This window comes from Rattus rattus, chromosome 4 (genome assembly GCF_011064425.1).
Source record: "Rattus rattus isolate New Zealand chromosome 4, Rrattus_CSIRO_v1, whole genome shotgun sequence".
Lineage (NCBI taxonomy): Eukaryota > Metazoa > Chordata > Mammalia > Rodentia > Muridae > Rattus > Rattus rattus.
The window spans coordinates 16,198,451-16,221,731 of NC_046157.1; the positions used below are offsets into that span (position 1 = coordinate 16,198,451).

Consider the following 23,281-nt stretch of genomic DNA (forward strand, 5'->3'; position numbering starts at 1 on the left):
TATGAATATATATCTTCCCTGTCACCTAGATTACGTAAAATATTTTTTAAACTGCATAGAGATGACATTTTCTGAATACCTCCAGGACATAAGCTGTAACTTGCAGTGTTTTTGTTTTGCACACACCTACATCTACCAGAGATGTCTGGTTAGGTAGTTATAGGCCAAGTAATGATCTATGATATCGGGTATTTGCTTTATAGACACTCCGGGGGTGGGGAAGGCATGCACTAAATTGTTGCCCTGTGGTTTTCAGACTTTTTGAATTGTAAATTGGAAGCTACATTTTGAGTTTATTTTTGTTTAATTAAGTGAAAACTGTATAGATGAACAGATATCATATCTATAATATCTGGATACTCATTCTTCCTCCTGTTCTGATGACTTCCGAATGAGAAAGCAAAAGCTTCAAGGAAGCCTCCAGACAGAAATGAAAAATGTCCCAGAGTTCCCTCCAGAGATACACCTGCTGTGGGGTGGGACCCTGGATCCGAGTCACCGCGGCATGACTTGGCTTTCTCCTGTCTTTAAACTACAGCCGAAGGGTTTCCACCCATCTGCCGATCATGACTCTTGTCAATAAACCTGGCTCAGAATCCACAGGAAACACAGCTGATCAGCAAAATGTTTATTATTGGGCTGGCGGGTAACAGTGTGGGGTCTGCTTGGGTTTGGGCCACCTTCCCATGAGTCCCCTCCATTGGCTTCTATAGCAATACTTTCCCTCTAGTGCCTGGCGGGGTTGCTCGGTCCTTATGAGGAGTGGGGGTGGGGCCAGGGAGCACAAAGCGAAGAAATAACCTGGAGCGGTTGCCCACCCCCCTTTACAGGAAGTCTGGGCAGTTTGCTTGGTCTGTTGTTGTTATTTTGGCGATGTCGATGTCATTAGAAGTAAGGATATATTTTAGGTAGGTTATTGTTTCTGGAGGGAGGTAAGGATTTCTTCCCAGGATCCAAACGTAGTCCACGTGGAAGAACCAGAAGAAGGTGGTGCAGGAGTACACGAGGGCATAGCTCTCGTAGTCGGTGGCCAGGATCCAGTAGGGTGCCGGTGGCATCACTGAGAAGCAGAAGCAGCTGCGTGAGGAAGGACCAGGGCAAGGGAAGCCTTCTGTCTAGGACTCTGGGGACCCAATCTCTAAATCGATGCTGAAACGTGGGGGGCCTGAGAGACACTAAGCACCCCTTCCCCTGCCTTCCTCTGCTTCAACCTTCAGGTGGTGAGCCAAATCCCCAACCCGGCTGCTTTTTTTAAAAGTATTTATTTGTCGTGAATGCGTGCATGCGTGTGCATGCGTGCGCGCATGCGCGCGCGCCCAGTAGCACGTGTCAAAGCATATATTAGAGGTCGGAGGACAACATTGTGGAGTTAGTTCTCTCCAGCTTCTGGTGGGTTCTAGGGTTCAAACTCAGATCCTTAGACTCGGAGGGCAAATCCTTTATCCAGGAGGAGTCACATCACCAGCCACCTTTTATTCTTGAGATGGAGCGTCACTCTGTAACTCTGGTTGACCCATAACTAACATTCTTCCTGCCTTAGTCTCCTCAGTGTTGTCCCACAGCGTTTGGTATTTAAAACCAACAACAAAACTCCCTGGTGATTATAGTGTGTCAATAGCCAAGACCCATTTTTATGTCCCCCCTCTTTAACAGCTACACGGGAAAGGTGCCCTGGATGGCTGGTGATTCAGACGCCTCCTTGGGCTGACTGGGTGCACTAGCACCAATGTGCACAGAAGCATTGCTTAGCAAGGAGCATGGAGAATGCACAGCAAGGGGCCGGAGCCCACAATTCCTCAACAGCCTGCCCATGTGAAGAAGCAGAGGCTGATGGGTTGAGCGTTTCCTCCTTTGCAACCTCAGCTAACCACTGAGCTTGAAGAATGAGGTCTGGTAAACCAGATGTTGGTGGTTCACAGCTTTAATCCCAGCCCCGTGCCTTTCCCATCCATGCCATGGGGAAAATCCTCGCATGAGCGTTCAGAGAGTCAGGCTCCAATGAGCTCAGCATCTCTCCATCTTCCTCAGATTTCCTGCAGTCCAACTCCCTTGTTTGTAAAGATGCAGAGGGAAGCAAAAGCACACAGGCTGATGGAGCATTATCTAGTCTAGTTTCTGGCGCTGGGCAGCTTGTTCACCTGGAGGCATTTGCTCCCAGTCCCATGTGCAGGAAGAACTGCATTCTCCTTACAGCGTTCCTCTCAGTTTCTAAGTAAGAACGTCCTCTCTGCCCTACTCTAGGGACTTGACTGGCTGGGGGCTGGAGGCTGGGGGCTGGGGGTAGAAGCAGGGAGATGTTGGCAGGAAGGAGGATGGTGATTTCTTTTGCAGGGAGTTTGAGTGACTTTAGTGTTTACCTTATAGGTAGGGAGAGGAGCTCCAAAACATTTCTAGCAAGAGAAAAACCCTCATAGGTCTGAGCTGAATTCTCCGATATATCTACAGTGCAAATAAAGCTCTTTTCTCCGCAGCGTGCGTGCGTGCATTCCTAAGGTCGCCCACAACTCGGAGGGCAGTCAGAGAGCAGCAGAGCCAGGCCTCTGAAGGCCTTCACTCTTGTCTCTTGCCTGAAAGCTATTACGTAGGCCAGCTGTTCTCCTAATATCTAGTAATTTCCCAGGAGATCGGGCCTGTGAGTCTTGTCTGCTGAAATGACAATGCTGTCAGCCTGCTTAAGGACCCAGCTGGCCCTTTCTTGCCCATCATTATATCCCTGTGCATCCCAGTGCCTAGCCCAGCACTCAGGAGGCAAAGGCAGGCAGATCTCTATGAGTTCAAAGCCAGCCTGGCCTACAGAGTGAGTTCCATGCCAGCCAAGGCTACACAGAAGAACCCCATCTTGAGACAGCACCCCTCCAAAAAGATGTGGTGTGACAGGTGGTTGTGGCTTGTGAGTTTTTCTTTTTTGTCTTTCTTTCTCTCTTTTTTAATTTGCTTATTTATGATATGCTTGCCTGCCAGAAGAGAGCATCTGACTCCATTACAGATGGTTGTGAGCTACCAGGTGGTTGCTGGGAATTGAACTCAGGACCTCAGGAAGAGCAGCCAGTGCTCTAACCAGTGAGTCATCTCTCCAGCCTAGAGGTTTAAGCTTTTCCTACAAAAGGCTCATAAAAGTCCAGTGACAGGCCTCTGCAGACTGAAGGGGCCTGATTTAAAGAGGTTCTTCAGAGGAATGACTGAGGCTTTAGCCTCCCCGTCTGGATCTGGAAACTCCGTCTGTGACCTTACTTCCACAGCTAGGACCCAGGCCAAAGAAAACTTACAGCCCAGCCATCAGGGAGGATGCATCAAGTGGGGGAAGCTGTGTGCAGACCTCAGAAATATGAAAATAATGGGCGCACGTGCTCCCATGAATGATACTATAGACACCAGAGAGCCCCACTCCCTCCACTCAAAAATATTAATGATTCCTGTTAATATTGCCAGGTCTGCCCAAGAAGCTGTGTGATAAAGAAGGATGGGGGTTTGCCTAGGTGTCAAGGGTCCAGCTAATTATATGAAAACCTGGGCCGACAGTCCAGCCGCCAAGGTTCTTCCTACCTTTGAGTCTCTTTGTATGAATGTGAATGAAGAGGGGTGCTGAGAAGAAAGTGGACGGAAGCCTGGAGTGACAGTTGGTGCTGACTTGCCATTTGACACTCGGGGTCCTTACACGTGACACATACATGCGTATGCACATACACATGCATACGCACACGCACATGAGTGGGGATATCAGGTGTGCTCCGTCTGTGAAGTTAATCACTCTGCATTTGAGTTTTGGAAAAATGTGTCTCCCACCTCTTCCACATCCAAGGGTCTTAAACCCACTCAGACATAACCATTCTGCCTTTCCCACACATTGTCTCTCAAGGATAAACTTACCCAGCATTTCCTCTTAGCACAGACAACGTCCACATCCCTCTTTATTGGAAAGTGTGGCCATTGCTCCAGTGCTCAAGGAAACTATGGTGCGACCTCCATTTGGGGCCTTAAGTCCGCCCTGCACTGGAGGTACCTTCCCGTGCTCTAGACATTTATGCCAGCTCCTCCCGTGCCATTCTCCCCATTTGGAGCATCCATCTTTTCCATAACCTCCCAAATATCCTAGAAAGTCCCCCATAACCGCTTAACCTCTCTGTGCTTGCCGGTTAGTTTTTTTTTTTTGATAACATGACATGAGTTGGAGTCATCTTGGAAGGAGAGACCCTCATTTGAGGAACAGCCTCTGTTAGATTGGCCCGTGGGGCATTTTCTTGATTAAGGATGAACGGGGGTCTGTGCCGCCCACCGTGGGCGGTGCTAGCCTCAGCAGGTGGTCCCGAGTTACATAAAACACATCAAGCTACGGGGAGCAAGCCCGTAATGGCTGTCCCTGCATGATCTCGACTTCAGACCCTACCCTGGCTTCCCTCAGTGATGGGCTATAACCTATAAGCCGAACACCTCCACCCTCCGTTGCAACAGAAAGCAAACTAGAACACTCTGTATTCCAAATGAGTCTCTTGGTCCTCAACTTCCCCCAGGAAATAGCTCCTGCCTCTAGTCCCAGGGCCCCTTCTGTAGCCTGTGCATAGGATACTTCACACAGTGAAGCTACAGCCTCGGTTGCCATGGAGACCCCAGAATGAGGACTAATAGAAACTAAGGCTTTTCACCTTCACTCCCATCCCCGTGCCTTTCCCATCCATGCCATGGGGAAAATTCTCGCATGAGGGTTCAGAGAGTCAGGCTCCAATGAGCTCAGCATCTCTCCATCTTCCTCAGGTTTCCTGCAGTCCAACTCCCTTGTTTGTAAAGATGCGGAGGGAAGCAAACACACACAGAGCCCTCGACACTGCGCGGAGCACGTCTAGTCTAGTTTCACAGCACTGGGCAGCTTGTTCACCTGGAGGCATTTGCTCCCAGTCCCATGTGTAGGAAGAACTGCATTCTCCTTACAGCGTTCCTCTCAGTTTCTAAGAACGTCCTCTCTGCCCTACTCTAGGGACTTGACTGGCTGGGGGCTGGGGGTAGAAGCAGGGAGATGTTGGCAGGAAGGAGGATGGTGATTTCTTTTGCAGGGAGTTTGAGTGACTTTAGTGTTTACCCTATAGGTAGGGAGAGGAGCTCCTAAACATTTCTAGCAAGAGAAAAACCCTCACAGGTCTGAGCTGAATTCTCCGATATATCTACAGTGCAAATAAAGCTCTTTTCTCCGCAGCGTGCGTGCGTGCATTCCTAAGGTCGCCCACAACTCGGAGGGCAGTCAGAGAGCAGCAGAGCCAGGCCTCTGAAGGCCTTCACTCTTGTCTCTTGCCTGAAAGCTATTACGTAGGCCAGCTGTTCTCCTAATATCTAGTAATTTCCCAGGAGATCGGGCTTTCCTGTGAGTCTTGTCTGCTGAAATGCCCATAGGTGTCCTGGTTCCTCCTCAATGCTGTCAGCCTGTAAGGACCCAGCTGGCCCTTTCTTGCCCATCATTATATCCCTGTGCATCCCAGTGCCTAGCCCAGGGGAGAGCACACAGTAGGTGCACAGAAAATTATCGTGCATGGAATTGAACCTTGATGACAGGACTCAGATGTGTTTGGGCACGGAACCCCTGTTTTCCATCTGCGTGTCTCCCATCCCCGCGGCTTCCTGAGGGAAGTGGATACTTACACGCGAAGAACTGGACTTCCAGCTTGGCTGGCTCTGACATGTTGCTCTGTTTGGCTTCACCCTCAACTTGGTTCAGGGTTCCGTCAGGACTGCGGTGAGTGGGGAAAAAGAGGGAAAAGAAACAAGGAAAGGAAAGGAAAACAGAGATGTGGAAAAGGAGGAGACATACGATGAATTAAAAACCAAAGATCAATGAAATTCAAGCTTTGTGTTCTAAGAGCTCCAGTGGCCAGCATGGTGGTGTCTGGGGTGGGCGGCTCACAAACCAGCCAGGCCTGGCTCCTCCCGCTGTGACTGAGACTCAACCAGAAAAAGACGGCACCGGTAGACAAGAAGCAGCTATGGCAGTGCCCCGGTTCTGTGCTAGACCCTTGCATTTTGCCCACCATTTGCCTTACAGATTCTTGCTCCTAGGCCTCAAAAAGAGGGAATAAAGAGGGATGGGAAATGCACAAAACACCCCTCCTGCTCCCTCCACTCCAAGGTTCATCTCTTTACAGAGGAGAGGAAGACAAGGGAACAGAGGAAGGAGGAAGTAGATCACTGGAAGCAGTGCAGAGCCCCGAGGGGTCTGGAGACACTCCCCATCCCCCTGTGTCCCACCTAGGGGCCCGAGTTCTAACCCCTCCTCCAGTTTGGATAGTGTCCGAGTGAGGGTGGGAGATTTTGAAGCAGAACAAGTTGGCACAGAGGCAATGAGGAGACCCGGCCGCTGTGATTCGGTCTGGTTCTAAGAGACAAATTGTGAAGAACCACGAATCTTATGACTGATATCCCAACACTTACTGATTTTTCACGGTGGGGCATGAAATGGTGGCCAACCTTAAATGTGCTGGTCTTAGTACTAAGGAAGTTCTCTGACCCTTCACAAGGATCTGGCCCACTTCTGGCTAACCGGCAAAGATCCCTTTGTCTCAAACCTGGGACAAAAGGCTAAGGTGCCCTCTTAACATAGCAACAGGGACCCGGCCTCCAGGTTCTCCCAGCATCCCTCAGTCCCTACCTGTTCCGGAGCCCTCCTGGCAGGCACACCCTGCCCCCTACCCTGAACTTCTCCAGCCCAGTGGACAAGAGCCCTTTCTCCAGCTGCTTCCTTATGTAATACAGCCATTCTGGTTACCCACCTCTCTTGGGCCTCCTCTCCTGGGCATCTGGTTCCCCTCTATCTCCTCTCCCTGCCCTCCTCAGGAGGCTCAGGGTCCTGTCCACAGTGGACTCTCCCACACTTCTCCATGTCCCTGCCTCTGGCTACAGTCTCCCTTTTTATCTACAATAAGCTTTCTCCACCATACCTAGGAGCAGTTTTCTTCCTTCCTCCCTCCCTCCCTTCCTTTCTTCCTTCCTTTCTTTCTCTTTTTTTCATTTACCCATGAACACAGGACAGGGGAAGGCCTCAGAGAAGAGGACAGAGAAGGGAGGTGCCTGGACATCAGAATGCTTCTCTTCCAGAGGTGGCAGAATAGCTGCCTGCCCATCAGTCCTCACACGGGGCAACCATGAGACCTAAGTCCGTATCAGGCATTCGATAGGCTGGTGCTGTGCGGTTGGCGGTGAGGGATGCTGTACATCCAGTTCCTCTGCTGCGGGTAAGGGAGGCAGGGAAGGCACTCTCTCACTCCTGACTGCATTGTGTTTGTCACCACCGAGGGACAGGCACCGTGCCCTACTGTCTCCCTGGAAGATGGTCTGTTTCCATCTGCAAATGGTAACTTAGCAACAAGCTAGGCTCTTCTCAACACTATCACTTCTGTCTTGTTCCAGAATAATCATCAAAACACTGGTCTCTGGCCATAAATGCACAATGTGTCATGGTGAAATGCATGGGTATTTTCCTTTGAATATTACTTTATTACGTTCATTTTGTGTGTGTGTGTGTGCGTGTGCGTGTGTGTGTGTGTGTGCTCCTATCATATGTGTAGATCAGAGGCTAACTTGTGAGACTCCCTGCTTGGTGGCAAGCCCGTCTACCCACTGAGCCATCTCACCAGCTCCCACCTGTGTTTTCAGGTAACAGGAGTTCAGCCATTAAAAGGTCATGTTTAATTAGATGCTTACTCACTTGCCAAACGCTGCTGTAAGAGCCTTTACCTCACTTGCTCCGCAGACAGCCTCAGGGATGTGAGTTCTATTGCTACTGGCTACAGAACATCCTAGCTAACCTAAGAGCACAATCTAATATCCGACTGAAACCAAGCAGTCAAGCACCAAAGCCTGATTCCTTCTCTCTCCCAGCTCCAGGCAAGATCGCTTGGGTCCTAAATTCATGAGCACGGATGGGCTGAGAGAATTTCCTTGTTTAGCTCCCTTGGTGTGGGCATCATGGGTTTGGGATCTCACGGACATAGTATTTCATTGAAAACAGGTCATTGCTGCTAGGCACTGGCGGCACAGGCCTTCAGTCCCAGAACTCAGGAAGCACAGGCAGGTGGATCTCTCAGTTTAAGGCCAGCCTGGTCTACAGAGGGAGTCCCAGCACAGCCAGGGCAACACGGAGAGATCCTGTCTCGAAACACCAAAATAAAATAAAGAAAGAAAAATAAAGAAAAGAAGTCATAACAACTCTCCTGACTGCTCTGACCTGGATATAAGTGTTCCCCACGGGGCATGGTAAAGGTTTGGCCCCCAGGCTGCTGCTGTTATGGTCCTCAGGAGAAGAGAGAGGTTTGTAGGTCCTGGGAGTGAGCCTTCAAAGAGGATTGTGGGAGTCTATCCTACTCCTGTTTCTCTTTCTTCCCTCCTGGGATGAATTGTTTTTTCTACCTCCCACCTTCACCAGAGGCTCAGGGAATGAGGCGCCTTGATTCCAGATAGGAACTTCCTGAACTTAGGCCCCCATGAATCTTTTCTCTGGATTCCATTGGGAGGAGACACAGCTGACTAATACAAGGCCTGTAAAATTCCTGGGAGATTCCTGGCAAAGACATTTCAATTCCTGCCCTTCCTGCAGCCGTTCCCTGGGGCTCCAAAGGAAGCAGATGCATGCTGGGAGTCAGCTTTGCAGCATTGCCCACAGGGGAGTTGGTGGATGGCCTGGAGGCACCCAGCGCTTCTGGGAACCTAGTAAAGGGGCACTGAGTGCAGTTGTTCTCTTGCAGTTGAACACCACCCTTAGATCTTGCAGAGGCCAGAAAGAACAGCCCTTTATCCCCAACCCTTTTCCACTTGTCTCTGTCTCTTCATTTCCCCTTTCCTGGGTTCAAAGCTAGGCTTCATCCTGTGTCAGTTGTATGGCTCTTGAGCAAGCTGCCTAACTTCTATTTCTGACGGACATTTTCTCAGCCATGAGATTTATAACAGTATCTACTTTTGTTACATGAATGGATTAAATATATTTTCAGAGAAGGGAGTCTGGGGGTGATGAGTGCCTTGCACATAGGAAATACTTAGTTGGTGCCACAACCTTTGTTGGTAGAGGCTAAGCACGTAGGACCTCTCGTCCTGGGTCTCCCCATGGCTGCTTTCCAGACTATAACAATGTGGACCCGCTATCAATGTTCAGTGTACTTAGCAACAGAAGTACAGACTTCTAGAAGGGATCCTGTTGAACTAAAGACAGAAGCACATGTATCTGTTCAGATGCATGATGCTTGCTTTAGTAAAAAAAAAAAAAAAGGAGGAGGAGGAAGGAAGGAGCTGGTCTGGAGATGTGTCTCAGTTGGTAGAGACTTGCTTAGCATGCAAAAGGCTCTGGGTTCAACCAATCCCAGCCCTGAGAAATTCCGGGATCTTGGCTATACAGAGCGTTGGAAGCCAGTCTGGGCTACACAGGATCCTGTCTCAAAAGAAGAGAGAAAACAAACAGAAGGGGGCGGAGTTCCTAACCCGGATGGTGGCTGGAGGTGGGACAAATGAGAGGGACATGGTGAGCCGGAAGTTCACAGAAGTATTCGACAAAACTTGATGGCCTCTGTGAGTAGATGGACAGAAAGGGGTTCTCTCTTGGTTTAGAGGCCAAAGTAGTCTAATGTCCTTTGCTACAAGAGTCTCCATCTTGGAATGAGAGTAGGGGCACTGACCGCTACTCTCCACCCGCTATTGCCTCTCTCCGTGTCTGGTATTTAGTAGGTGCCCAGCAGAGGTTAAAGAAGGGAACACAAGCATTCGGACATCCTGCCTAGCCTGAGTAGCACACACCCTCTCCGTGCCCCTGCCTCCTGGAGCACAGAACAAGGTCATCCCAGGTAGGCATGCGCAGTCACTCACCGCAGCTCCTTGTTTAGCACTTTGATGTTTCCGTTCTCCATCAGCGAGTAGTTGGCTTGAATGCAGTTTCCTTTCTCAAAGCTCACCGGGATCTTCTCGATTTCGTACCATCTTCCAAGATACTGCACAGACAACAACAAGCAGAGGCAAAACCCAAGGGCTCTCTGGGGACCTGCTGACTCGTCCCCATTGTTGCCTTAGAAGCAGAGCCCTTTCCAAGGGAAACCAGGCCAAATGGACTGCACCGTTCCCAGCCAACTGGGCAAGATAGTGTTTCAAATGAGAATAAATGATTCGGATGTGCGGGCAATGGTTGCATGCCACGCTCTATTCCTAAAGGGCTCTTTATTTGGATATGTTCTCAGAGTTCTCTTTAGTCAGAGCTCGTGTGAAATTCCAGCCTGTGTGAAAGGAAAGGCTTGTCTGGTTGATGGAAAATACCTTTTACCTCCAACAGCTGATAATTCTACAGGGCATCTTGAATTTTGTGAAACCCAGACATGCTGACCGCGGGGCCGTTCTGCTTGGAGTTGGTTTACTGTACCAACTCATAACCTCTGTAGAGGGCAGTCTGGTCATATTGAGCAAGACTAAAGATGGGGTTGGGGATTTGGCTCAGTGGTAGAGCGCTTGCCTAGGAAGCGCAAGGTCCTGGGTTCGGTCCCCAGCCCCGGGGGAAAAAAAAAAAAGACTAAAGATACATGTTCATTTAGCCCAGCAATTTAACTTCTGGGAATGTCCTCCTGTCATAAAGAAATGACGTATAGGTGTAAGGTTGTTTGTTGCAGGTCCGTCTGTAACAATAAAAGGCAGGAAACAGTGTAGAGAGGGACTGGAGAAATAAACTATGGTGGACCTCTCTGGTGACATTTTATACACCTCCTGTTAAAAAGTTATATGCAATTATCTCAAAGGTTATCTAGAGCATAAAGAACATTTAAGAGTGTCCCGGGTTGAATTGGGGGAAGGGGGCTATCTGTGTCTTGGACTTTGTTGCCTGCCTTTAGATCCCTTTTCCCTGGCTGAGCTGCCTTGTCTGGCCTCAGTGGGAGAGGATGTGCTTAGTTCTGACGAGACTCCATGTGCCAGGGTGGGTTGTTGTTATTGGTGGTGTGGTGGTGGGGTGCTCCCCTTCTCTAGGGAGAAGGGGAGGGGGAATAAAAGAAAGAAGGTGGGACTGGACAGAGGGGAGGGAGAGGAGCTGGGACTGGGAATGTAGGGTAAATAATAAATAAAAAAATTTTTTAAGAAAGAATAAACAGGGGTTGGGGATTTAGCTCAGTGGTAGAGCGCTTGCCTAGGAAGCGCAAGGCCCTGGGTTCGGTTCCCAGCTCCGGAAAAAAAAAAAAAAAAAAAAAAAAAAAGAAAAAAAAAAAAAAAAAAAAAAAAAAAAAAAAAAAAGAATAAACAGCAAAGAGCCAAGTTTGAGGTGAGGTTCATGCTTAAGCTGCCTGTGGCGGAACAACAAGGAAAAGCTTATCGTACGGGGTTTCTATTGCTGCTGTGATGGGCTATAAGCTTTAACTAGCATAGTTTTCTTCTTTCTTTTTTATTAATTTATGGTTTTATACGTCGGACTCTGATCCTAACATCACAAGGCTAAAACTGAAATTCGGGCTTCTTCCCTTTCCAGAGGCTCTGAGGAAGAGTGGGTGTCTCTGTTTCCCTGTGTTATATAGGCATCTGCTTTCTGGGCTCCAGTTGTCCGCGTGGTCATCGAACGCTGAGCGGGCCCTTGACAGCACCACCACAGCACCTCTCTGACTCTCATTTCTCCGTCAAACCTCTCTCGCTCTCTCTGACCACAGCTAGGGTTTTCTGCTTCTAACAATTTCTTTATGTGGTTTAATTGGGTCAGCCTGGAAAACCAGGTTAATCTGACCATCTCAGGTCACCTCTGTAGAATGCCTTTACTCGTTGGAAGGCAGTATGTTCACATGTTAGAAAACAGGCTGTGGACATCTGGAAGCTTTTATTTTGGCTCCCACGGCCTTATACATATTTGTTTATATATGTGTACATTGTCTTTAAAAAGATATACAATATGTTGTTTTTACCGGCTGCTCCTGGGATAGGAAACTGAGGAGACTAAAGGAAACGTCACTGAATGCTCTGTTGGACCTTTGGAGTTTGGGTTTTGTCCTCCCCACCCTCACTCTCTGTACTGCTAAGGATGGGACAAAGATTTTTACACTAGGCAGATACACTATCACTGAGCCATGTGCATAATTCTTTTCCTTTCCTTTTTTTTTCTTTCTTTTTTTTTTTTTTTTGCACCATCAGCATTTTAAACTACTTAAGTGTATCTGCCTAGTCAAGATATCAATTATAGTTGTTTTACAGATTTGAAAATCTGTCACCTAACAGAGCAAGTAAAGCACACATTCACCTCCAAGTCCTCAGAAGCATCCTGAAAACCAAGTGACAGCACCGTTCCCATCACTGACTACTTAAGCACACGCTCGCATCTTTGACCATCCTTTGAGTAAGCTCCAGCAGTCACTTAAAAACACTGAAGTTGGGGTTGGGGATTTAGCTCAGTGGTAGAGCGCTCACCCAGCAAGCACAAGGCCCTAGGTTCTGTCCTCAGCTCCACAAAAACAAAAAACAAAAAACATTGAAGTTTAGCAGAGGCCCCAATCCTAGAACCTGGGATGTGCACAAAGCAGGGAACTCAGGAATTCAAGGTCAGCATTAGGCGCGTGGAGAGTTCAAGGTCATCCTGGGCTACAGTGAGAACAAAACAAACAAAACAAAACACTAACAAAAACCAAAAAACCCCAAATCTGTTAAATATGACCTTCACTAAAAGTACCAAAGAATGAGGGTAAAAGGTTTCATAAGTATGCTTGGAAATTTTTCCATTTTATAATATGTTTAAAAGAGTTCTTAACTATGTGGCCTTAGTGATCCACAGTTAAGATCAAGGAAATCTGACTTTCCAGAAACAAGGAAACGCAAAGGTGAGGGTGACTTGCTCTGTTTCCTTGCAATCCCATGTTCCCCTGTAAATCTTTCTCAATGAAGTTTCTATACAAGGACAACTCTGTCTAAAGAAGAAAACTGAAAAGAGGCAAAGTCCCTCTTATGTGCAGATGATATTATATTCCTCCATACAGAAAGTCCTAAGGAACTGGTTTTGAGTGGCTTTGAAAGGATTCTCTCGCCGTCACTTGCCCTCATCCAGTAGTAGAGATGTGTCTGGCCACGCTCACTTTATTTGGTAACGGGAATCAAACTTGATTTTATGCATGGTATGCAAGCATTCTACCAACTGAACTATAACTTCAGCCTTCCTAGGGGATCTTAAACACACACACACACACACACACACACACACACACACACACACACACAAATTGATATAATGTTATGTCAATTTAAAAGATGCAAGATCAATATACAAGAATATTTCTACACATGTGATAAAAATCTGCCAATGGAATTAAGAAAATTCCCATTACTGATAACATAAAAAGAATAAAAATATCTAGCAATAAACTTGGCTAAAGACATGTAGGAACTTATATTTTGAAAACTACAAAATACTGGTAAGACAAGAAGGTACACGGAAAGTAAATAGGTACTTTTCTGTTTATGGACAAGAAGGGTTAAGGTGGTGATATTCTTCAAAATTTTCTTTATATTCTCTGCAGAAATGGGCAAACTAATCACAACATTCATAGGAAAATACAAGGGACACTGAATAAGTAGAAGAATAAAGCTGGAGGACGCCTACGTTTTGATTCAAAACTGTGGTGATTTGAATACGCTTGTCCCAGGGGGAGGCACTATTAGGAGGTGTGGCCTTGTTGAAGTAGGTGTTGGAGGAAGTGTGCCCCTGTGGGGTGGACTTTGAGACTCTCCTCCTAACTGCCTGGAAGAGAGTATATTCTCTGGCTGCCTTTGGAACAAGATACTAAACTCTCAGGTCCTCCAGCACCATGCCTGTCTGGATGCTGCCATACTTCCCACTATGATGATAGTGGACTGAACCTCAGAATCTGTAAGCCAGACCCAATAGAATGTTGCCCTTTATAAGAGTTGCCGTAGTCGGGGTTGGGGATTTAGCTCAGTGGTAGAGCGCTTGCCTAGGAAGCGCAAGGCCCTGGGTTCGATCCCCAGCTCTGGGGAAAAAAAAAAAAAAAAGAGTTGCCGTAGACATGGTGTCTCTTTACAGCAATGGAAACCCTAACTTGGATTAAAAACTTGCGACAAATTTGTATTAATCAAAACTGAAGTTAAATATAGACCTATAGGTAGAATAGAATCGAGATTTAGAAAATAAAACCCCTTCTACATGGTCAATAGATTTTCACTACAACTATCAAGACTATCGTCAGACAACCAGTTTTTTAAACAAACGGTGCTGGGACAACTGGAAAGTCTCATTTAGATGGAGTTGGATCCTTGTGGGACACAATTTTTAACTTAAAACGAATCAAAAGCTTAAATGCAAGAGCTTACCCTAGAAAACTCTGAGAAGAACAGAGAGGTGAAAATCATTATCGTCTTGGATTGGGCTCTGGATCTCTAGGTATGAGACGGAGCATTATCTATTGCACTAATGAGATACTCACTTCTCAGGTACTTCAGTCTGTACGCCTGACACCAGAAGAACAAGTAACATTAGAAAATATGGACAAATTAGACTTGATTCGTATTTAAAAGAAACTTCATGTTTCAAGGGGTCTACCAATAAAGGGGGGGAAAATCCACCAAATGAGAGAAAATATTTTAAGATATCTGAGGAGAGATTTTGTATCTTGCATAGAGGAAGAACATGTGGGTGTCAACAATTAAAAGATAAATAACCCATTTTCATAAAGGCAAAGAGTTGGACAGAAGAGTCATGCACGGGTCATAAGTCTGAGAGATGACACTGAACTCAGCCATTAGGGAATGGAGATGATGTCATTTAACAGCTCTGTGACGCCTGTGATGACAGAAAACATGGCAACAACTGCTAGAGAAGATGCAGAGAAATTAGAGTCAGGGGCTGTTTGTGAGACTTCGGAGTGATGAGACTCTTCTAACACAACTTGTCAAAAATTAAACGTGGCTGTGCGAGTGGCTCAGCAGTTAGGAGCACTGGCTCCCCTTCCAGAGGCCCTGAGTTCAATTCCCAGCAACCACATGGTGGCTCACAACCATCTGTGATTGAATCTGAGTCCCACATCTGATGTGCATAAAGACAGACCCGTGAAAACACTGTCTTGGGCTTAAATGCAAGAGCTTATCCTAGAAAACTCTGAGAAGGCCAGTGTAGTGTGTTCCATAGACAAATTCATATCGACAGGAAGTAAATATTGGATTAGAGTCCAGGCCATCCCTAGCCATAGAGCTGCCAAGTTTTGACATCTAATATCTGTCTGTTTCTGCGACTGCCTTTGCCTGATTCCAGGAAGAAAAAGCACTTATGAGGAGTTAGTTATGTTGTAGGTAACAAGAAAGCACCCCGGGGGACTTCTGGCTTTTCCTTGGTCCTGTCTTGTAGGAGCCGTATTGCTAGGAAGCCTAGTTTTGAACCCTGTGTGCATGTTCTAGCTGTGTCACCTGAGGGACACCCAGCTTCTGTCTCTGTTGACAACAGTAGTGAATCAGCCATAGTTAACGCCCCTGCCTATATTCCCTAACCTCACCCTCACCTCCCCGTGGCTTTGGGAGTGTTCTGGTTTGGAGGTAAAGCTCCCCATGCTTGGTCTTGATGCAACCGGAGTTCAGAGGTGGGACTTTAAGGAAATGATTGGATTCTAACAGCTCTGACCTAATCAGCAGATTGATCCCTTGGCAAATTCACAATATGGTGTGTTTGGAGGTGGTAAGAGTAGGAGGGTCTAGATAGGAAACTCAGGCCAATGAAAACATGCCTGGGAGAGATGTGTTTTGTACACGATCTCTTTCCTCCCTCTCCACTCACCGGCTGTGCTAAGCTCAGCGGCCTCCTGTGCCACACCTCCTGTGCCTCCCCATTAGCCAATGGGCCGTATGAACTAAACCGTGGACGGAAAGCACTGAAACCAGGAGCTGGAATAGATCTCCCCTCTTTTAAGTCGTCTCTTTCAGACGTTTGTCACAGCCACGAAAAGTCTGAGCAATGCAGATGGAGAGACGGTTAGTGGGTTTGTGGTTTCTTCTTGAGATAATGAAAATGTTCTAAAATTGATTTAATGATGGTTGCATAACAGTGAATATATTAGAAATCCTTGAAATAAAATCTTTTTGAACAAGCCAGTAATATGATATATAAACTAATCCTAACTTTTTTTAAAAATTCCTTTTTAGGGCTGGAGAGATGGCTCTGCAGTTAAGAGTGCTTGCAGATCTGGAAAAGGACTGGGGTTGGACTCCCGGAATACACATTGGACATCTCACAGCTCTGGGGGACCCAACACTCTCCCCCGCTGGGTACCTGCACACCTATGCACATGCGCACACAGACACACATAAAAGAAAATGATCCTTTAAAGACATTCTCCTTCTGTTCTCAAAGAACTTCTTCGAGTGAAGATACCAGTTGTAATTTCCAAGATATTTCGGAATTTTTACTCCTAAACTAAATCTAAATCAAATTCCCCATCCGTGAAGTGCTTGTTTGTTTAGTTGGTTGATTTTTTGTTTGTTTGTTTGTGGTTCTTCATGTTTACTCAACTAAAGGGAATCCTTAAAACATTAATAAGGAATGTCAGTGTGGCCTTAGTGTGTGGCTTCTCCTTCCTCACCTCGGACACTGCCTACTCTCTTTCCCACCCCTCCCTAAGAGTCTAGAAGCTCTCTCCTCCCCTGCTTTGCCTAACTCACCCTCTAACATCCCCCACACTCACTCGAAAGTTGCAGTGACTGATAATTTCAGTGTTTTTCAAGCCAACTGTGCTGTTTCCTAAAAGCAGTCAAAACCTTTTCAGGAGAGGGGGCTTCGGATTAGAGTCCAGGCCATCCCTGGCCATAGAGCTGTCAAATTCTGACATCTAATATCTGACATCTAATGTCCCTTTCTGCTGCCACTTTTGCCTGATTCCAGGAAGAAGAAACATCTATGAGGAGCTACTTCTATTGTAGGGAACAAGAAAGCACCCCTGGGAGGCTTCTGGTTCTTCCTAGGTCCTGTTGAGTTTTCTGTACTGACAGGAGGCCTAGTTTTGAACCCTATGTGCACATTCTAGCTGTGTCACCTGAGGGACACCTGGCTTCTGTCTCTGTTGACAACAGTAGCAAACCAGCCATAGTTAACGCCCCTACCCATATCCTCCCTCACCCTCACCTCCCCATAGCTGTGGGAGGCCACTCCTATACACTGACAGTTCTTACCACTGTGTGTTGTCCCTGCCAGAGGTATGAGAGTTCCCACAGCCTGTCAGCATTCATCTATGGGACAAGCTGAGGTACCAAAGACTTTCCTTATCCCCTTTCTAGCCTCAGAGACTGCTTCAGGGAAAACCGAAAATAAGACAAAGGCTCTCCCTGTTGGGAGCAAAGGTCCTTGAGCTCACAGATAGCACTAGAGTAGCTGTGCGGTTTTAAACACCCAGGGTTGTCCTTTTTAGGGAAAAGATGTATAACCTGTCCTCCACCCAGAAGGCTGGGAATGGAGGTGGCTGATTGCCTAGGTAACCAACCCTGTGCTATCTGTAGAGCCAAGCTATACCTCACTTCTTCCAAGCTCCCACAACCAGGACTGGAGGTGATTAATAGTCAAGGTGACCTCTGTGCTATCGTATGACCTGGACCACAGCAGATCCTCCCCTGGGCCCTTATGATAGCACATGTAGCCTAGCTGTAGAACCCACCTTTATGGAAGAAGTGACACGTGCTTTGAGAGAGCTTCAATGTCATTGTGCTTCCGTGTGCACAGGGGATTGTGTTACACCAGAAAAACTCCCCCTCACCAAATTACACTGTACTTAAATGTTCCTAAACTAAACTGCCCAGTGTCGGACTCTCGAAGTTTGAATGAGCTACCGAGTCGAGCTGAATTGGATTTCCTTCTCACGCATCAGTTCCTCGGCTGTCTCTGATGTCTGCAGAGACCCCTACGCTTCCCCCAAGTATGAAGAGATTTGCTTTGGAGATTAAAAAAAGAACAAAATGAATCTCTCGGCGTTTTGTTCAAAACAAAGGGGAAGTTTGAGTCACCACACCTTTTTCACGTCAAAATTCTCTTGCACCGGAGGAGATGGGCATTTCCCAAGATGGAAGCTTTGTCCTTCGGTTGTGGTGAAGAGACCCGCCAGTGTGGCTAGGAGCAACAGCATGGTCGCCATCTTGGGGTTGGCGGCTGCAGGAGAGGCCTGGAGAGAAAACAATGCAAATGGAGGTGTCTGGGTCTCCTGAGGACACAGTGACTCATGACCCACACTGATGGAGAGTCTGTGGACTTGGTCTTTCAGTCAGCATTCTCCTCAGCACTGAGGAGCCGCATCCTGCAGCTGCTGTCAGCCTGGCTGTCAGAGCCTTGGTACCTCGTTTAGAGCATCTCTCGTAGGATTAACTTCTTTCATGGATCCACACCCTCCCCTGCCTCATTGTATATTTCTCCAGGGTGGGAACCTTGTCTGATTCTCCTCAGAACCATTCCTTGCTCAGGAGGGACTTATTTATTGCATGAGAATAGTATGTATGCAGGGAATAGGCAAAGAGGGGCACTGAAAAGTCAAAAGGTTTGTGAATGAAGAAAACAGAGCCCAAATCCAAATCCCCGCACCTCATTGAGTGACCAGGAAGGTTCCTAAGGGAAGGCTCCCCAGAGCCTCATATTGTTCCCTTGTCAATGCCCTGCTGGGCTGTCTTACCAACCCTGCTGAGACCTTAACAAAGAGCAGCATATAGGGGAGGGGGGGAGGGGAAGAGCCAAGCATTACTCAGATGGCGTTCCAAATCTGGCTCTGTCACCTACTAAGTGTAACCATGCAAAGTCGGTTGTCCCTTCTTGGCCTATAAAGTAGGACTAAGAGTCCTGCCTATCTCATGAATCTGTGTGAAAATGAGGTGGGGTAAAATAAAGCCAGGGGGTGGCGGTGAAGGGGGCTATAAGGGGAGCTTAGGTGGGATGACACTGGACTCCACCAATTCAAGACCAGCTACAATGACATAAGAAGAACCCCCCCAAAGAGAGAGAGACAATAGGAGTAGCATCTGACGCCAAGCTCGGTAAACATCAGATCTGTGTTTATTTTATTTATTTTGTTTTTTTTGAAACAGCATCTCACCATTAGTCCCGACTAGACAACATGCTCTGTAGACTAGGGTGGTCTTGAACTCACAGAGATCTTCCTGTCTCTGCCTCCCAAGTGCTAGGGGCTAAAGGCACGATGCCAACTTACCCAGCTAAATATTAGCATTGGTGTTATGGAAAGCAGAACCAGGGCTGTAGTTCCCAAGTGTTTTCCCCATTTGCTGGCGGTGTTTTTCAGAGGATGTGCCTTTAACCAGAGAAGAGCTGTCACTGTGTGTATGGGTCCAGCATTCATCCCATACAGAAGTCCTCTGGGGGGGGCACAATACTGGGGACAGGGGTGGACGAGGGAGTGAGATGCGATCTGTTCGGGCTGTGGATGGAGACTTTGGGCTCCTCTCTCCCTGACTCTGTTCCCTTTTTGTGACTCCTTGCCTCTCACTATACATGAGCTATTTCCAGCTCGCTGCCTTTCTTTCTCCCTGTGATGACTGAGTCAATGCAAGCAAAATGTTCTCAGATCTGAGCATTTAAAAGGATGTGTCATAAGAAGAACAATTATAACCACTTCATTATAAGTCTCCGAACCTCCAAATAACTTTAATAATCAACAGCCTTTTCTTCTGAAGGTTTTGTTGCCTGGTTTTCAAAGAGAACGGTTATGTAAGGAGTTCGAGCTGCCAGCAGGGGAGGGCTGGGGATGGGGGCGGCTGTGAAGTTCTCTGGATCAAATCTGTGGTGGGACCACCATCTTTACGCCTGGAGGCCTATAAATGACACCCATCTTTTGACATTTCCAAGGGTGGAGTGTTTGTAGAAGCCCAGCCTAAACTCATAAAAACTTTGCACCCATTTTCAAAGGCTCCTGGAATCTCCATAGTGCTACACAACAGGCCTAAGCCAATGGCCTTTCACACACTGAACTTTACAGTGTGGCACAGAGGATGTACACTCTATGCACTGTGGAAGTAGACAGGACCTCAGAGGTCATCCATTCAGCCCCCACCCCAGCTCCTGCCGGGTGTGCAGCTGAGGAAACTGAGGCCTGGAAGAGAACAGGACTATGACCGGGCCAGCTCTCCACCCACAGCCTCTCGGCCATGTCCCGGCTGCGTCCATCTTTGGGACTATGAGACCCGATGAGCTCTGTCTCACCACGCGCCAGCGATAACACGTCGGCCCATGTCTAACTCTGACAAATGTCTCATTACAAGATGTTCTCTTGTGGGCTGAAACATACCCTTGAGTTCTGTGGGAGGATTCAGAACAAGGCTAACTCCCCTTGACTGCATGGCTTCCAGAGACACTGTCTGGCTGTTCGAGTTTTCTTCCTATAGCTAAAAGTCCTGGAGAGGGGAGAGGCTGATACCATCACATCCTCCATGTTCTGTCCATTTGGATTCATTTAACGCTGACAGAACATTGCTACTGATGGGCATGTATAACTCTGGGGAAAAAGATACGTGCTTTATGATGCATTATTTCCTACCCTCTAACATCACAGGAAGATCATTGAGGTGAATTTACTTTCCAAACTAAGCTTAACTATAATTTTAACCAATTACCAAATAACTTAAAGGAAATGAACACTGAGGGTCCAGCTCACTGAGCTTCTCCCTTGGGAAGCACTGGTCTGGGTACCCCCTGTGTGCTCTACATTGAGGCTCTCATCTGGAAGTCACCTGTGCTGAGATCGACCCTGTGCTCTGCTGTGTTCAGTTTGCTCAACGTTAGCCCAGGTCTGCAAGAGCACATGTGTCACTTTAGCCACGGTCCCTAACCTCAAGAAGCCGTCCAACATTGAGCAGATGCCACTTGGCAAAATAAAATGTTTGCACCAGTGAATAGATCTTAAAATCAAACCAATGCATGTAGCCTTTGAATGAACAGGAACCATATCTTTTTAATTTCTTTCTTTCTTTCTTTTTTCCTACATAGTCCTCATGCTTGCTACTAGTTCAGGCTGTCCTACAGTTTGGGATCTCTGATCCCCAGTGCTAGGGATGACACCACTATGCCCAGGAAACCGCATATGCTAAACAGAATCGTTTTGTGTCCAGCCGTTCACTACTCTGCTCACACAAATAATTCCAGTTTTCGGTTGATCTTAGTGTCAGGCGCAGTTGAGTCATACTAGAAAACTCATCTGGCGCTGTCTCGCTGCACAGGCAATTGTCTCACAGTCTCCTTTTGATAGGGGGAGGATGTGGAGCAGAAGCCGCCATCAGGGCAAGCATAGGTTTAGCTACCTTTCCGCCTCCTCACCTGAAAACGGGTGCCAATAGCGCTTATCTTGAAAGTCTGAGGAAAAAGAGGTGGAGCCTGTAAAAGCCCTCAGTCCGGGGCTCAGGTAAAAGCCCTCAGTCCGGCGCTCACTGAACGTTTATAACTGAAAGGAGAGCAGTGGGAAACAGGGCAGTCTCTGCTTTAACCATCGTTTATCCTAAGGGCGAGCTCAAAGTATGGACGTACCTCTCAGATCCGATGAAGGCAGTTTCCACACAGAATCCTGCGAGTGAGGCGCCTGGCTTCTCCCAAGTCACTTTATAGGCTCCCATCCGTCCATGGCCCTTTGATAGTCAGGCGTGCCACACCCCCCACAGCGCAGGGAGCCTGGCCTCAAAGCTGAGCTCTGTATGAGGCACAAAGATGGGATGCTGTGTCTGTCCCCTCCCTTAATTTCCTTCACAGCTGCTCCCTGAGGAAGAAACAATGAGATACTGTTTGTGTGTGTGTGAGAGAGAGAAAGACAAAGTTGCATTTTCGTTCAAAGCATCTTTTTCTTTTCCTTTGTGGGTTTTCTATTTAAATTATTTTTTCTCTTAGAATGACTCCCAAGTTCCAGTAAGATGGGCCCTACTGTGTTTCCAAACATCTGGTATTTATTTATTTTTTTATTTTTGTGTAAATGAAAAGTCAACAGTTTCATTTCCTGAAGTGGAGCAGGAACACTGCGCCCCATGTAGCCCTGGCGGGGGATGTGGGGATCAGAATCATGAGATCCAGGGTGGCTCCCTACTTCGGTGAGCTTGCCCCATTGTGAAGTAAAGTCAGACATGTTGACCCGCCAGAAAGGGGCATGTAAGGGACGTAGCAGGTGGGGTCAAAATCGAGAGCATCCCAGCTTCTTCTGCAGTCCTTCTCTGCACCCTCTGCAACACCCCCACCTCCCTTGCACGGCTTGGAGCTGGAAAGTGGGGTACAAATTTACAACGGGGACTTTCGGCTCAGTCACATCAGGGCATACCACAGGTCCCCCCCAGATGGCTACAGACTTGGAAACCCGATGAATAGACAGTAGTTTCTAATGTTTCCCCTGCAGCGTGGACTGCTGAATGAACGAAGAGGCATGCTGAACATTCCAGTGTAAAGTCTACAGCTTAGCTGCTGTGTAAATTCATCCTCAGATCTTCAGTCTCAAAGATGCCCGTAGATGGAGCCATGGAGGGAGGCTGCCTCAGACCAGCCTCTGCTTTTAATGGTCAGAGTTGATAGGGGGGCCGCATGCTCCTTAAGGACCTTCCCTTCCAGCTTATCTATAATTTTATAATAATGGTGCTGGAGAGAAATCTTATTGTAGATGGTGGGGGTGAACATAGAAGGAAGAGCTCAGAGGACTGGACAAATCCACAGGGTCCTAGACACTGTCCGGACCACCTAAGACCTCAGAGATGAGGCACTGAGTGGCATCTGTGTTGATCCAGCCAGGTGGGACGTGTGTAACCTCTGTGGTTGATGTGCCATCACTATTCACATACAGGGACTGAAACTGTGACGTTAAGGAATGAAGCTCAGGAGGCCTCTTGCCTTTTGTGTGTGAGAAGAGCACAAGGTTGTGAACCAAGGCAAGAGGTCTGTCTACAGCAGACATTGTTACTACCCTGCCTCAGGCCTTGGCCATGCTGGTTCCATATGTACTCTTTCCATGTGAGCATCCGGTGGCCAGATGATGGTTCTTCCTCCAGGAGGGGAAGACAGGACCAAGCAAGGCAGATGTGAGAAAGGAAGCTAGAGGAGGGTCCTACCAGCTCGGGGACCATTAAACCCCTTGGGTCCTGCATAGCTCAGCTGACATCAGCTGGTGCCAGGAGACCCCTGGCTGCTCCCTGCCTCCCACACTACCAGCTTCCACCAGGCCCTGGGGCCTCCTGGGGAGCAGCAGGACTCACAGGTCATGACTTCTCACTGTGTGTCCTCACCACAGAGACAGAGAGCCAGTGAGCTCAGTGAGCAAGGAGGGCAGGAAGGGGAGCTTCTGTCTGCAGCTGTCACTACAGGTCG

General features: G+C 47.6%; 1 protein-coding gene across 1 annotated transcript; it reads right to left on the minus strand.

Moving 5' to 3' along the window:
* Positions 1–613: 613 nt before the first annotated feature.
* Positions 614–21,592, minus strand: Apod (apolipoprotein D). The gene is made up of 5 exons (XM_032900073.1): positions 21,473–21,592; positions 17,967–18,116; positions 9,829–9,950; positions 5,626–5,714; positions 614–1,060 (listed from the first exon to the last, which is right to left on the minus strand). Exons 2-5 carry the CDS (start codon positions 18,087–18,089, stop codon positions 825–827), a joined length of 570 nt encoding a protein of 189 aa, XP_032755964.1. The 5' UTR covers positions 18,090–18,116; positions 21,473–21,592; the 3' UTR covers positions 614–824.
* Between the last annotated feature and the right edge of the window lie 1,689 nt (positions 21,593–23,281).